Here is a 13224-nt window from a genome sequence, read left to right as displayed (position 1 = left end):
ATTGTTAGAAGCAACGATTTTGGTTTTTTTTTTCTCTCCTTTTACCATTTCAATAATTAACACAGGATTCAGCAAGGTCAACAGCTGCAGCCCCGGTCACTGGGCACCGTGTGCTCCAAGTGCCACATTGGGACAACAACCATGGACACGTGGGGCACCCACCATGGACACGTGGAGCCCCGAGTATTCACAAGAGGGAGTTCTGCCCTCTGAAGGCCTCTTAGATTTTGGAGCGTTGTCTCCTCAGCACCAGGTCATTAACATTGACTATTCAGGCCATGAACAGTGTTAAACCCAACTACACATTTCTCTTGAGTAGGCTAAAACAACCCAGAGAAACCTCAAAGTTGGAGGGAAATACAGAAGAGTTTCTGCAAATGAAAAGAAATAAATGGCATTCACACCAGAGGAGGAATAAATTAAAAGCGGGTAGGGAGACTTTCACATGTGTCTGTGAATGTATGTGCATGTGTGCACACAACGTATGCACTTATGCACCTTCTGGCCTTGACTGCAAACACCAACGTCTTTCGGCACAAATAATGTAGCACATACATATCACAAATCTAGCGAGGGGAGCTCTCCTTGAAGGAATGAAACGTCTACTGGGAACAAGAAACCTCCTCTCCTTCCCTTAGTTTTCAGCCTGACTGAAGACCCACACAAACACCAAAAAAGGCAACAAATGATAAGGAAGATAATTTTTACTATGTAACCTCCACCACTAATCTACTTAACCTCACTCAAACAGTTCACAGAATCCCAGAGTGTCAGGGGTTGAAGGGCCCTGGAAAGCTCATCCAGTGCAATCCCCCCATGGAGCAGGAACACCCAGATGAGGTTACACAGGAAGGTGTCCAGGCGGGTTGGAATGTCTGCACAGAAGGAGACTCCACAACCCCCTGGGCAGCCTGGGCCAGGCTCTGCCACCCTCACCAGGAACAAGTTGCTTCTCACATTTAAGTGGAACCTCCTGTGTTCCAGTTTGAACCCATTGCCCCTTGTCCTGTCACTGGTTGTCACCACAAGAGCCTGGCTCCATCCTCCTGACACTCCCCCTTTCCATCTTGATCCCCAGGAATGAGTCCCCCCTCAGTCTCCTCTTGTCCAGCTCCAGAGCCCCAGCTCCCTCAGCCTTTCCTCACACGGGAGATGCTCCACTCCCTTCAGCATCTTGGTGGCTGCGCTGGACTCTCTGCAGCAGTTCCCTGTCCTGCTGGAACTGAGGGGCCACAACTGGACACAATATTCCAGGTGTGGTCTCCCCAGGGCAGAGCAGAGGGGCAGGAGAACCTCTCTGACCTACTGACCACCCCCTTCTAACCCACCCCAGGTACCATTGGCTTCCTGGCCACAAGGGCCCAGTGCTGGCTCATGGTCACCCTGCTGTCCCCAGGACCCCCAGGTCCCTTTCCCCTACGCTGCTCTCTAATAGGTCATTCCCCAACTTATACTGGAACCTGGGGTTGTTCCTGCCCAGATACAAGACTCTACACTTGCCCTTGTTCTATTTCATTACATTTCTCCCCGCCCAGCTCTCCAGCCTGTCCAGGTCTCTGATGGCAGCACAGCTTCCAGTGTCACCACTCCTCCCAGCTTGGTGTCATCAGCAAACTTGCTGACAGTCACTCTATTCCCTCGTCCAAATCACTGATGAATATATTGAATAATCCCGGCCCCAGCACTGCCCCTGAGGCACTGCACTGGGTACAGGCCTCAACTGGACTCTGCCCGTTGACCACGACTCTCTGGCTTCTTCCCTTCAGCCAGTTCACAGTCCCAGTTGTTTTAGTAACGTCAAGTACTAAGAAAGCAAGTGAATTAACTCAGCAGCAGCTACTTCAAGGAGCAGCAATTGAATAATCAACCAAAAACACCTAGAGAAGAGCAACTGGGATGAGGTTTTACCGTTCTACTGTGTGGTTTTACTCTACTATGTGAACAATGAAAGGGAAAGACCTTGACAGGTTTCAGGAAAACCGACAAGAATTATTCAAACTCTAGAAAAGCTGTTGTAAGGCGAGAAGTTTAAGAGGTTCAATCTATTTAGAATATCAAAGAGATTGCAAAGATCTGTCCTGATTACAGCTGACAAGCATTCGCTTGATGAGAGGATTTATGATAGAATGATCTATCTAACAGACACAAAATTATGCAGGATTCCAAGATTGTTAGTTGAAGGCAGACGATTTTTAAAACAACCTGCATGGTTTTAGTTTTACATTGAGCATAATAAAACATTTGATGGAGTATGTGCTGCACCTCTCATGGATTTTTCACAACTGGGAATGGATGTCTCTTTCCAAAATACAACCCTTTCTCCAAAAGCAAATGAGTGCAGGAATCACACTGTGTCAAATTTAACCCTGCTGATAGGATCGCAAGGCTTTTCCTGGCCTGAGCTCCACTAATTTGGTTTTAATCCACTAATTAAAAAGGGGAGGAGTGGTATATACAGGGGGCTGCTGGTCAGGCTGAGTTTATTCCTCAAACTCACCAGTGCAGGTAGTTAATTGAATAGCTCCAGTGGTCTTCTATGTGCCAACAGAATGAAGAAAAGCACATTCCCACGTAGAGCCAGGGTAACTTCATTCCACATATGTCTGCGGTGATGTGAGCAAGAACCGACTGCTCCATCACGGGCATGTTGTTTAAATTCCAGCCGCTATCAAGGTATTCCTGAAAATGGAACAGAACAGCCCCAGCTTTACACAACATGAAGACAGAAGAAAAGCGTCTTTCCCAATTGAAGAAGAAACAGGTGAATGAATCAAAGAACAAAACCTCCATTGTTTTTGCTCTTTTCACAAACCTTATCTGAGCTGCTTTGCTAAAATTAGACTTGTTTGTTTCCTTTTCAGTCTGGAAGCTAATACACAACTCCCAGGATAAACCTGTGGCTTTTAACGTCTGATCACAGCAAGTGTTATTTATCCAAAATTCTGTTGTCATTCCCTTCAAATACAGTGTCAGATACACAACGCAGAATCTTTGCAACCCAGTTCCATTACTTGGTTTTGAACTGAAGAGACTCATTTCATCAAGAACTGCAATCCAAACATTCACGGTGAACTAATAAAGACCTACCTCTTCTTCTGGTCTAACTTTGAATTTCCCACCCCTAACGGGGAAGCCACTGCCGAACTCCTTTGAAGCAATATCAGCTCCATATTCCACTGTCACATCCTCTTCAATGGTACTAACGAGTCTCCAAAACTCTTTTTCAACCAGCTCGGTGGGAACCATCTAGATAAGAGAAGAAAAACAAGGAGTACCTATTCAGGAAGATGTATATAAAAAGCATGTGCACAAAAGCGATCTCAGGGAGGAACCTCCATTAGCGTGAAACATTCCCCATTTCAAAATAATTTCAGCAAGAGGACAAAAAAAAAAAAAATAGAGCAGAAATGGAGTTCTGCCCAGGCCAGACTGCTGCTTTGTTTGCTTGGGAATCGGTCATAGATAGAGAGTATTCCCTTCCTTACAGACACATCCTCACAGAATCCCAGAGTGTCAGGGGTTGGAAGGGCCCTGGAAAGCTCATCCAGTGCAATCCCCCCATGGAGCAGGAACACCCAGATGAGGTTACACAGGAAGGTGTCCAGGCGGGTTGGAATGTCTGCAGAGAAGGAGACTCCACAACCCCCTGGGCAGCCTGGGCCAGGCTCTGCCACCCTCACCAGGAACAAGTTTCTTCTCAAATTTAAGTGGAACCTCCTGTGTTCCAGTTTGAACCCATTGCCCCTTGTCCTGTCACTGGTTGTCACTGAGAAGAGCCTGGCTCCATCCTCCTGACACTCTCCCTTTATATATCTGTAACCATGAATGAGTCCCCCCTCAGTCTCCTCTTGTCCAGCTCCAGAGCCCCAGCTCCCTCAGCCTTTCCTCACACGGGAGATGCTCCACTCCCTTCAGCATCTTGGTGGCTGCGCTGGACTCTCTCCAGCAGTTCCCTGTCCTGCTGGAACTGAGGGGCCACAACTGGACACAATATTCCAGGTGTGGTCTCCCCAGGGCAGAGCAGAGGGGCAGGAGAACCTCTCTGACCTACTGACCACCCCCTTCTAACCCACCCCAGGTACCATTGGCTTCCTGGCCACAAGGGCCCAGTGCTGGCTCATGGTCACCCTGCTGGCCCCAGGACCCCCAGGTCCCTTTCCCCTACACTGCTCTCTAATGGATCATTCCCCAACTTACACTGGAACCTGGGGTTGTTCCTGCCCAGATTCAAGACTCTGCACCTGCCCTTGTTATATTTCATTACATTTTTCCCTGCCCAGCTCTCCAGCCTGTCCAGGTCTCTGATGGCAGCACAGCTTCCAGTGTCACCACTCCTCCCAGCTTGGTGTCATCAGCAAACTTGCTGACAGTCACTCTATTCCCTCGTCCAAATCATTGAGGAATATATTGAATAATACCGGCCCCAGCACTGCCCCCTGAGGCACTGCACTGGATACAGGCCTCAACTGGACTCTGCCCATTGACCACGACTCTCTGGCTTCTTCCCTTCAGCCAGTTCACAGTCACCTCACTACCCGATCGTCCAGACCGCACTCCCTCAGTTCAGCTGTGAGGATGCTGTGGGAGACTGTGTCAATGCCTTACTCAAGTCAAGGTAGATCACGTCCACCGCTCTGCCATCATCCATCCATCTTGTTGTGTCCTCATAAAAGTCAATGAGGTTGGTCAAGCACGACTCCCCCTTGGTGAAGCCATGTTGACTGCCCATAATGACCCTCTTATCCCTGATATGCCTTGAGATGGCACCAAGGAGAAGTCGTTCCATCAGTTCCCCAGGGATGGAGGTGAGGCTGACCGGTCTATAGTTACCCGGGTCCTCCTTCTTGCCCTTTTTGAAGACCGGAGTGACATTTGCTTTCCTCCAGTCCTCAGGCACCTCTCCCATTTCCCAAGACTTGGCAAAGATGATGGAATGTGGTCCAGCAATGACCTCAGCCAGCTCCCTCAGCACCCACGGGTGCATCCCATCCAGACCCATGGATTGATGGATGTCCAGATTGCCTGACTGCTCCCTAACCCAGTCCTCATCAACCGAGGCAAACTCCTCCATTGTCCTGCCTTCCTCTGGGGCCTCAGCGGTACGGGATCCCCAGGACAGCCCCCCGCAAAGCAGTGAAAAAGCCCCAGGAAGCCGGTGGAACAAGAAACCACGACACCAGCAAGAACAAGGACTCACATGAGAACCTCTAATTTGGGATTTCATCCCATTCAAAACCACAACTCTCCCATCCCCCTCCAAAGTTACCTATTTTAATTAAGCACAATAAATGAAATCTCCATGATGGCATCAGGATAAATACATGAACATACGTGTACTGGCATGTTAAAATAGTCCGACTTGAACGCATCTGCCATTTCTCCGAACGTGCGAAGCGTGTAGTCTCTTGCTGCCTGCTCAAAACCAAACGCTTCTTGAGGCTTATTGCACTCCTGCAATGGAAAAGGTTATTATTTCTATCATGAATTAATAAGACAATCTGTGCTCAGGTGTGACACAAATGGGCTCGAATTACAGCACTGGACAGGGGAGGAAGGCAGGACAAACAACTGAAATGGAACGACTGCCCCAAGTCACACAGAAGAAGAAATTACCCTGCTTAATTTATCAATAAAAACACACTGATTTGGTGAATCTGCATAAGCATTGATGAAATAATATACCTAATTTCTCCTTCCTATAGTTGAGCTAAGCAAAAAAACCCCCATGCATAGACCTCCACACTGACGCACCCAGTGAGACTCCAATTTTAAATACAGAGGAAAGGTGCCAATTAAAATTGAATGTATTCTTTCAAGTTTTAACAATGCTAAGGCAGACCGATTTTTCGCCTCAAAACGTTAAGTGATAGCTTTGTCATTGAAAGCACGCTGAGCCTTTCTTTTAGCTTTACCCTCTATCGCCTTGTTTGCACAACCTTAAGTAATAACAATAGTTTCAATCCTTAGGATCGAGTTAAAAAACCAAAACAAAGACCAAAAATAACCTTCAGCCTAAATGTTATGGCTTGTCGAATTACCTGAGCCAAACACTGGGGACACCTCCAGTCCCCTTTGGGGACATCGTGGAGGGGTGGAATTAAACAGAAGGTGTGGTAACTGTCATCGCAGCCGTCGCACAGCAGCAGCCGGTCCTCGTCGTTCCCGCTGCCGCACAGGAGACACACGTACAAATCCACCTGTAACACACCCCCCGTACAAATCCACCTGTAACACACAATTGCCAGAGTGGGAACTGGAGCACTGAAGGGAACTCCCAGTGAAGGAGCCGTTTGGTAACTCTGGGACGTTTGCCAGAGCTTATATTGATTTCCTCTCTGAAAGGGCAATGAGACAAGCAAACGCAAAATACTTACACTAAAGTTTAAATACCCCCTCTATGTAATTTAAGGAAGGACCACCAGAGCTGCAAGCCCTGCCATGTTATTTTTCCAAATGACACTCAGCGGCCAGGACAGTCTAAATCGGCCACGCCATGGATTCGGCAGGTATAGTATAGCATAATATACACCTGATGGCTCACAAACCCTTTTTCTGGTTGGGTGTCAGGCTTCTTGGACTTGCACACGTCATTCTCAGGTATCTATAATAGCTACAGGTGGGGATTAAAGAAAGAACAACTTTGGTTTTTGGAAGGACCCACGTGGTAGCGTGTGCAGAAAGAATCTCGGTATCAGCTTCTCAAAAGCCAGACAAAATAGCACCACTTCCAGCTCAACAGGGTTGTGTTTTGAGAAGCATTTGAACAATGAAGCTGCCGTGTTAGTGCTGAAATCGCAGATGGAGGGGCCGGTCTGCTGGGGAGCCGGAGCCAAGGCTCCTGGTAAACTCGTGTTAAGCTCCCTTGAGGTTAAAGAGAGATCACAGCAGAACTGCTTCTATTCGGACTCTTTCAAAGTGATTATTTTGAGACTGCACCTTAGAGACAGACAAGTTACTGTAGTTATGGACATCAAAACTTAACTATCCTGCTGTTTTCAGTGTTCTAACGGTAGGAAGCTTTATGTCTATTCCAGCAGGCACACATACGGCTTTGCTCGAACCACAGGGTCGCATTAAGAATACAAAAGAGTCCTTAGTGTGACATAAATGACATGAGATTTCCCGCCATACCCAAGAGAAACCCAGGAGCACCTGCAATGGACACGAACCAGCGGCAGGGCGGGGATACTCACAGCGTTGGTGGGTTTTTTAGATCGAACTTTGGATTTGTCTTTCTCTGGCTCGTGTTCTCTCTTCTCAGGAGGTTTCACTGCGCTTTGCATTTCCTTTTCTGCTGTAGCACAAAAAAAAGATGAAGGTATTTCCAAGTGTTACAATGCTTAGCTTGACTTAGTATTTACTAGTACTCTACGCTTTCCCTTGTTATATTTGATTAAGCTTTTCCCTGCCCAGCTCTCCAGCCTGTCCAGGTCTCTGATGGCAGCACAGCTTCCAGTGTCACCACTCCTCCCAGCTTGGTGTCACCAGCAAACCTGCTGATAGTGCACTCTACAATACATTGCAGTTGCTCTCTCACATAAAGAGCAACTCCACCACCACGCCTGGCTGGCCTGTCTTTCCTGAAAAGGACACGGCCATCCATGCCCACATTCCAGCCATGTGTGCTGTCCCACCATGTCTCTGGAATTGCCACCAGGTCATCATCTCCTGCCCTAACACAGGTTTCTAACTCCTCCTGCTTATTCCCCGTGCTGCACGCATTGCTGTGCAGGCATTTCAGAGAGCGAGCTGAGCACACCCATTTCACCCCAGGGTATGGGAGGCCTCCCAGGCCTCATCAACTCCAGAGCGATGCCCCACTGATGCAAGCCCAGCTACACCCCATCCCCTTCGAGTTAACAGAAGTATTTCTTTTAAAAGCATTTTGAATTGGTCCAACTGCTGAATTCAACTCTCTACAAATTCATTGTAAGACCAAAGTAAGAGAAGTTGCATTAACGTTTTGTTTCTCTCACCGTTTTCACACTTTGGGGGTGCGCAGCCCATCCTGCGCCTCAGGTTATGAGTTCGGGCTTCTGGAGCATCAGATTCAGTTTTAATATTGGTTGCCTTAAAAAGAAATAAAAATAATAATTAAAAACAATCAGTTAATGGCCTTAAACACTCTGCTTTTACACTTTATACTTAAAGTAAATGACAGTCTGAATTGCTGACACACTGCATTCAATTATTACAAAATAGAACAACAATTCCGTGAGAAATAAGACAGAACAACGTGAAAGGCAATCCCACGAAAAGCCTGTGCCCAGAACGATACCTCGGGTTCAGTTTGATTTCAGTGCAACTAATAAGAAGCAAAGGAGCGAGGAACTTCGGGTGTCATGGATTTTGTGAACACACTTCGGCCTGCTCAGCGGGGAACTCCGTGCGTTGCGGAGCTTTCCACATGGAATCATATCTTCCTATTTAATTCTTGTATTTCTTCCCTGAAGTTTTGGGACTGGGGGAGAACGATTCGCAAAGCCCGCGGCATAAAGCCAGATTTCTCCAACACTGTGCTTTTTCAGGCTAATTCCTTAAGGAAATGAGGTCTCACAACCACTGTCTTGCTACAAGTCAGTCCAGTCCCTGACCCCAAAGCTCCTTCACTTCTGGTGTTGTTGTCCAAACCAGCGTCTCCACAAGAACAGGCAGAGGTCCCGTTGCTTAAGATATGCAAGAAAATGCTGCTTGTTATATTCAGTATAATAGTACTGAATCAGGAGGGGTCTGCACTGATCCTCAAGCAATGCAGCTGCCCCATTCTCTGCATCTTTAACTTTCATGAGTTACGTCCATATTCTGTGCTTAAGCCTCTATTTAACTTCACAAGAGTAGTGCTTTTTGTTTTGTCTTGAGCCTTTTATTGCACTGATTCATCTCACTTTCCCTTCTAGAGCATCGTTCTGGTCTTTTACATTTACCTTTTCTATATCAAGCATCTAAATCCTTTGCATTTCAAACCGATCCTGCGACTGTCCTTGCCCTTTTCCTTAAAAATTATTAACATTTTCTCCTATGTGTTTACTAACCAGCAGGAAAGGGCAAAGTGAAACTGAGAGCTGGGCAGGGAAAATTTAATGAAATACAACAAGGGCAAGTGTAGAGTCTTGTATCTGGGCAGGAACAACCCCAGGTTCCAGTGTAAGTTGGGGAATGACCTATTAGAGAGCAGTGTAGGGGAAAGGGACCTGGGGGTCCTGGGGACAGCAGGGTGACCATGAGCCAGCACTGGGCCCTTGTGGCCAGGAAGCCAATGGTACCTGGGGTGGGTTAGAAGGGGGTGGTCAGTAGGTCAGAGAGGTTCTCCTGCCCCTCTGCTCTGCCCTGGGGAGACCACACCTGGAATATTGTGTCCAGTTGTGGCCCCTCAGTTCCAGCAGGACAGGGAACTGCTGGAGAGAGTCCAGCGCAGCCACCAAGATGCTGAAGGGAGTGGAGCATCTCCCGTGTGAGGAAAGGCTGAGGGAGCTGGGGCTCTGGAGCTGGACAAGAGGACACTGAGGGGGGACTCATTCATGGGGATCAAGATGGAAAGGGGGAGTGTCAGGAGGATGGAGCCAGGCTCTTCTGGTGACAACCAGTGACAGGACAAGGGGCAATGGGTGCAAACTGGAACACAGGAAGTTCCACTTAAATCAGAGAAGAAACTTGTTCGTGGTGAGGGTGGCAGAGCCTGGCCCAGGCTGCCCAGGGGGTTGTGGAGTCTCCTTCTGTGCAGACATTCCAACCCGCCTGGACACCTTCCTGTGTAACCTCATCTGGGTGTTCCTGCTCCATGGGGGGATTGCACTGGATGAGCTTTCCAGGGCCCTTCCAACCCCTGACATTCTGGGATTCTGAGCCATATTTTAGGAGATCACCATGTGTCTCTTTTGCTGGCGAACTGTTCTGCTGTGATTTTGGTCCTTCCAGACTGACGTCCCCTCCTGAGTTTACTATTTCTTTTGTTTGAGCAGGGGAGGCTGGTTCCCAGGAGAGGGTCTTATTAGCGCTGACATCTCAGGTTAGGAAGGTCATGATTGCCTCTCTTTGTTTATAATCTAGATTTCTATTTAAGTTCATTTCAGACTCCCTGTTAACTCCCATTGTTCTAGTCTTACTCTTTATTACTACCAAGTAGTACAGCTTAGTTGTAGCAAATCCTGCCTTTAATTGTTCTTAGTTGGTAAGCTACAATTAAGGTTTTCTAAAGCTTTTCCACTCAAATACTCAGTTACAAGTGAGTTTATGATTCTGAGAAAACCTCACTAGTCTGGAAGTTGCCATTTGAAGTCTCTGCGGTTGAAGGATGCCGGTTCTCACGGGTCCTTTCAGGTTGAACAGCGGGGCAAATAGAGACTAAAATTCTGTCTGACAGGGTGTGAGGTGACACTGACTAACAAAGAGTTCACGTTCGTGTCATTTCTGTGAAAGCCAACAGCCCACACGTACCCAAAACACAGAACTGCCCTGTCAGCTCTTTCCCTGCGCACCACTGATGTCATGCGCCTCATTTTTGTGGCAAGAAAAGACTTGATTAAGAATAGAATTGAAACATATAGAGCTAAAGCTGAATGAAGCGACAGGGATGGACTCGCTTAGGGAGGAGCTGTAGCGCTTAAGACAACGATTTCTAAAAGTGAAGATCTGTTAATGTGTTTCTGTTTCATTTCAGTGCAAGTTGATTAAATCAATTTTATTCATCATTGAAGCTCCACACAGTTGATTTTTGTGCTGACCGGGTTGCAAAGCAGGAATGTTTGGTTAATGGGTCTCGACTTTTTGTTTGAACGAGATATATGAGGATTTGTCTTAAATTGCAAACGCCAAGTTCATTCTCATGTTTACTGGTTTGGCATTTCTTGCTTTTCAAAGGCATCTACTAAAAACCTTGAAAACAAGTGAAGTGCAGGAAAGAGCAGTAAATTATACTTACTAGCAAAAAATGCAGCATGTGGGATAAGTGTGAGCTTGAGGTGTAAGATAAGTACACAGAATCCTAGAATATCAGTGATTGGAAGGGCCCTGGAAAGCTCATGCAGTGCAATCCCCCCATGGAGCAGGAACACCCAGATGAGGTTACACAGGAAGGTGTCCAGGCGGGTTGGAATGTCTGCACAGAAGGAGACTCCACAACCCCCTGGGCAGCCTGGGCCAGGCTCTGCCACCCTCACCGGGAACAAGTTCCTTCTCAAATTTAAGTGGCACTTTCTGTGTTCCAGTTTGCACCCATTGCCCCTTGTCCTATCACTGGTTGTCACCAGAAGAGCCTGGCTCCATCCTCCTGACACTCCCCCTTTCCATATTGATCCCCAGGAATGAGTCCCCCCTCAGTGTCCTCTTGTCCAGCTCCAGAGCCCCAGCTCCCTCAGCCTTTCCTCACACGGGAGATGCTCCACTCCCTTCAGCATCTTGGTGGCTGCGCTGGACTCTCTCCAGCAGTTCCCTGTCCTGCTGGAACTGAGGGGCCACAGCTGGACACAATATTCCAGGTGTGGTCTCCCCAGGTCAGAGCAGAGGGGCAGGAGAACCTCTCTGACCTACTGACCACCCCCTTCTAACCCACCCCAGGTACCATTGGCTTCCTGGCCACAAGGGCCCAGTGCTGGCTCATGGTCACCCTGCTGTCCCCAGGACCCCCAGGTCCCTTTCCCCTACGCTGCTCTCCAACAGGTCGTTCCCCAACTTACACTGGAATTATGCTTATCCAAATAAATATTATTCCTTAAGCACATGTAAGATTAATCCTGTTTGACTGTACAACACCATACTGACTTAGTTATGCAATTCTTTCCTTATGTTACCTGCTGAACATATGGAGAACTGATAGGACTCAGCAAAAACTGAAATACAACAATGCTTGTGTTTCAACAAACAACTTCTGTGCTGTAACATCTGGCTGGAACTCATGGAAGATTTACAGAAACCTCCCAAGACACTTAAAGAACAGCTCCTGTCCTCTGGGAAAACAGCAGAGATCAAAGCTGCAAAACAAGCTTCACTTCTATAATTTGTCACCTGTATTTTAATCTATGAGCCCCATATTATTTGTAATTATACTAAACACACTATTACAGCATACACACTCGTAACTACTGTGTAAGTGGAACAGCTCCAGCAGAAAAGCCTTTAAGAACTCCCAACCACAGCAACACTTTAAATTACCACACAACCCTCACCATACTACTTATAATTTACACATTACGAGTATTTAGGTATGTTGAGCAATGACAAAGTTAAACAGCTTATACATTTAGCATATACATTTAGGGATCTGATCGAAACAACATCTGTCCCGTGACGTTAACTGGCCCCGGTTGTGCCGCGTCGCCGGGCAAACGGCCGTGGCACGAGGATCCCACGCAGCATTTACCTATCGAGACGTTTCTCTCACCTCTGCTCGCAGGCGTTTTGCTCGACGGGCGGGTGGACAAGTCTCAGACGGCGGAACCGACTGTCTCTGCGGAATATCATGGGGCTTGTATTCCTTGTCCTTTGTGTCACTGGTGAGATCTGGCTTCTGCAAACACTAGAGACACACAATTCGATCGGTTAATTTCTGCTTCTAATGCAAACTTTGTGTAGAACAATTTCCTGGTTTGTGTGAAGGAAGTAGACAGGGTTTTAATAATTACTGTGCTGAGTTAATAAACATAGTATTGATGACAACAGTAGCATGACCTATATGAACAAGTCACAATTGTCATATCAGAGATGGACCTACAACCATCTGTGAATAAAGTACTGTTGCATTTGACAAAACGACAAAGGAATCTTTACAGCGAGTCTGAACGTCCGTTATCGTGATGCTTCAATAAACCGCAGACAGAAGACACAAAAAGGCAGCATTCAGAGCGGGCAGTAAGAGGTCACCTTGAAGAATGATTCTAATACCTTCCCTTTTGATTAAAAGCTTATCTACGGCTTTCCGAATTCACAGAATCACAGAATGGACTGGGTTGGAAAAGCCCTCAGAGATCATCCAGTCCAACCCTTGGTCCAACTCCAGTCCGTTTACTAGATCATGGCACTAAGTGCCATGTCCAATCTCAGTTTAAAAACCTCCAGGGAGGGTGAGTCCAGCACCTCCCTGGGCAGCCATTCCAATGCCTGACCACTCTCTCTGCAAAGAATTGCTTTCTAATCTCAGCCTAAACTTCCCCTGGCAGAGTTGAAGCCCATGGCCCCTTGTCCTATTGCTGATGCCTGGGAGAAGAGACCAATCCCACCTGGCTAGAACTG

The 13224-nt window shown here is 47.3% G+C and overlaps 1 protein-coding gene across 2 annotated transcripts in view; it reads right to left on the bottom strand.

Moving 5' to 3' along the window:
- The window catches only part of KDM5B (lysine demethylase 5B), a 58148-nt gene that overhangs the window by 25684 nt on the left and 19240 nt on the right, over positions 1 to 13224 (bottom strand). The window contains exons 5-11 of one of the 2 annotated variants that reach the window (XM_065038244.1): positions 12377 to 12511; positions 7977 to 8070; positions 7194 to 7294; positions 6039 to 6197; positions 5332 to 5451; positions 3088 to 3246; positions 2498 to 2679 (exon numbers count right to left, since the gene is read on the bottom strand). In XM_065038244.1, the coding sequence (XP_064894316.1) occupies positions 2498 to 2679; positions 3088 to 3246; positions 5332 to 5451; positions 6039 to 6197; positions 7194 to 7294; positions 7977 to 8070; positions 12377 to 12511 (950 nt within the window). The remainder of the gene's footprint in view (positions 1 to 2497; positions 2680 to 3087; positions 3247 to 5331; positions 5452 to 6038; positions 6198 to 7193; positions 7295 to 7976; positions 8071 to 12376; positions 12512 to 13224) is intronic. The other variant, XM_065038246.1, reaches the window with a different exon arrangement.

This window comes from Columba livia, chromosome 22 (assembly GCF_036013475.1).
Source record: "Columba livia isolate bColLiv1 breed racing homer chromosome 22, bColLiv1.pat.W.v2, whole genome shotgun sequence".
In the NCBI taxonomy this organism is placed as follows: domain Eukaryota; kingdom Metazoa; phylum Chordata; class Aves; order Columbiformes; family Columbidae; genus Columba; species Columba livia.
Note: the sequence above shows the minus strand (reverse complement) of the source record. Positions and strands in the feature narration are given on the sequence as shown.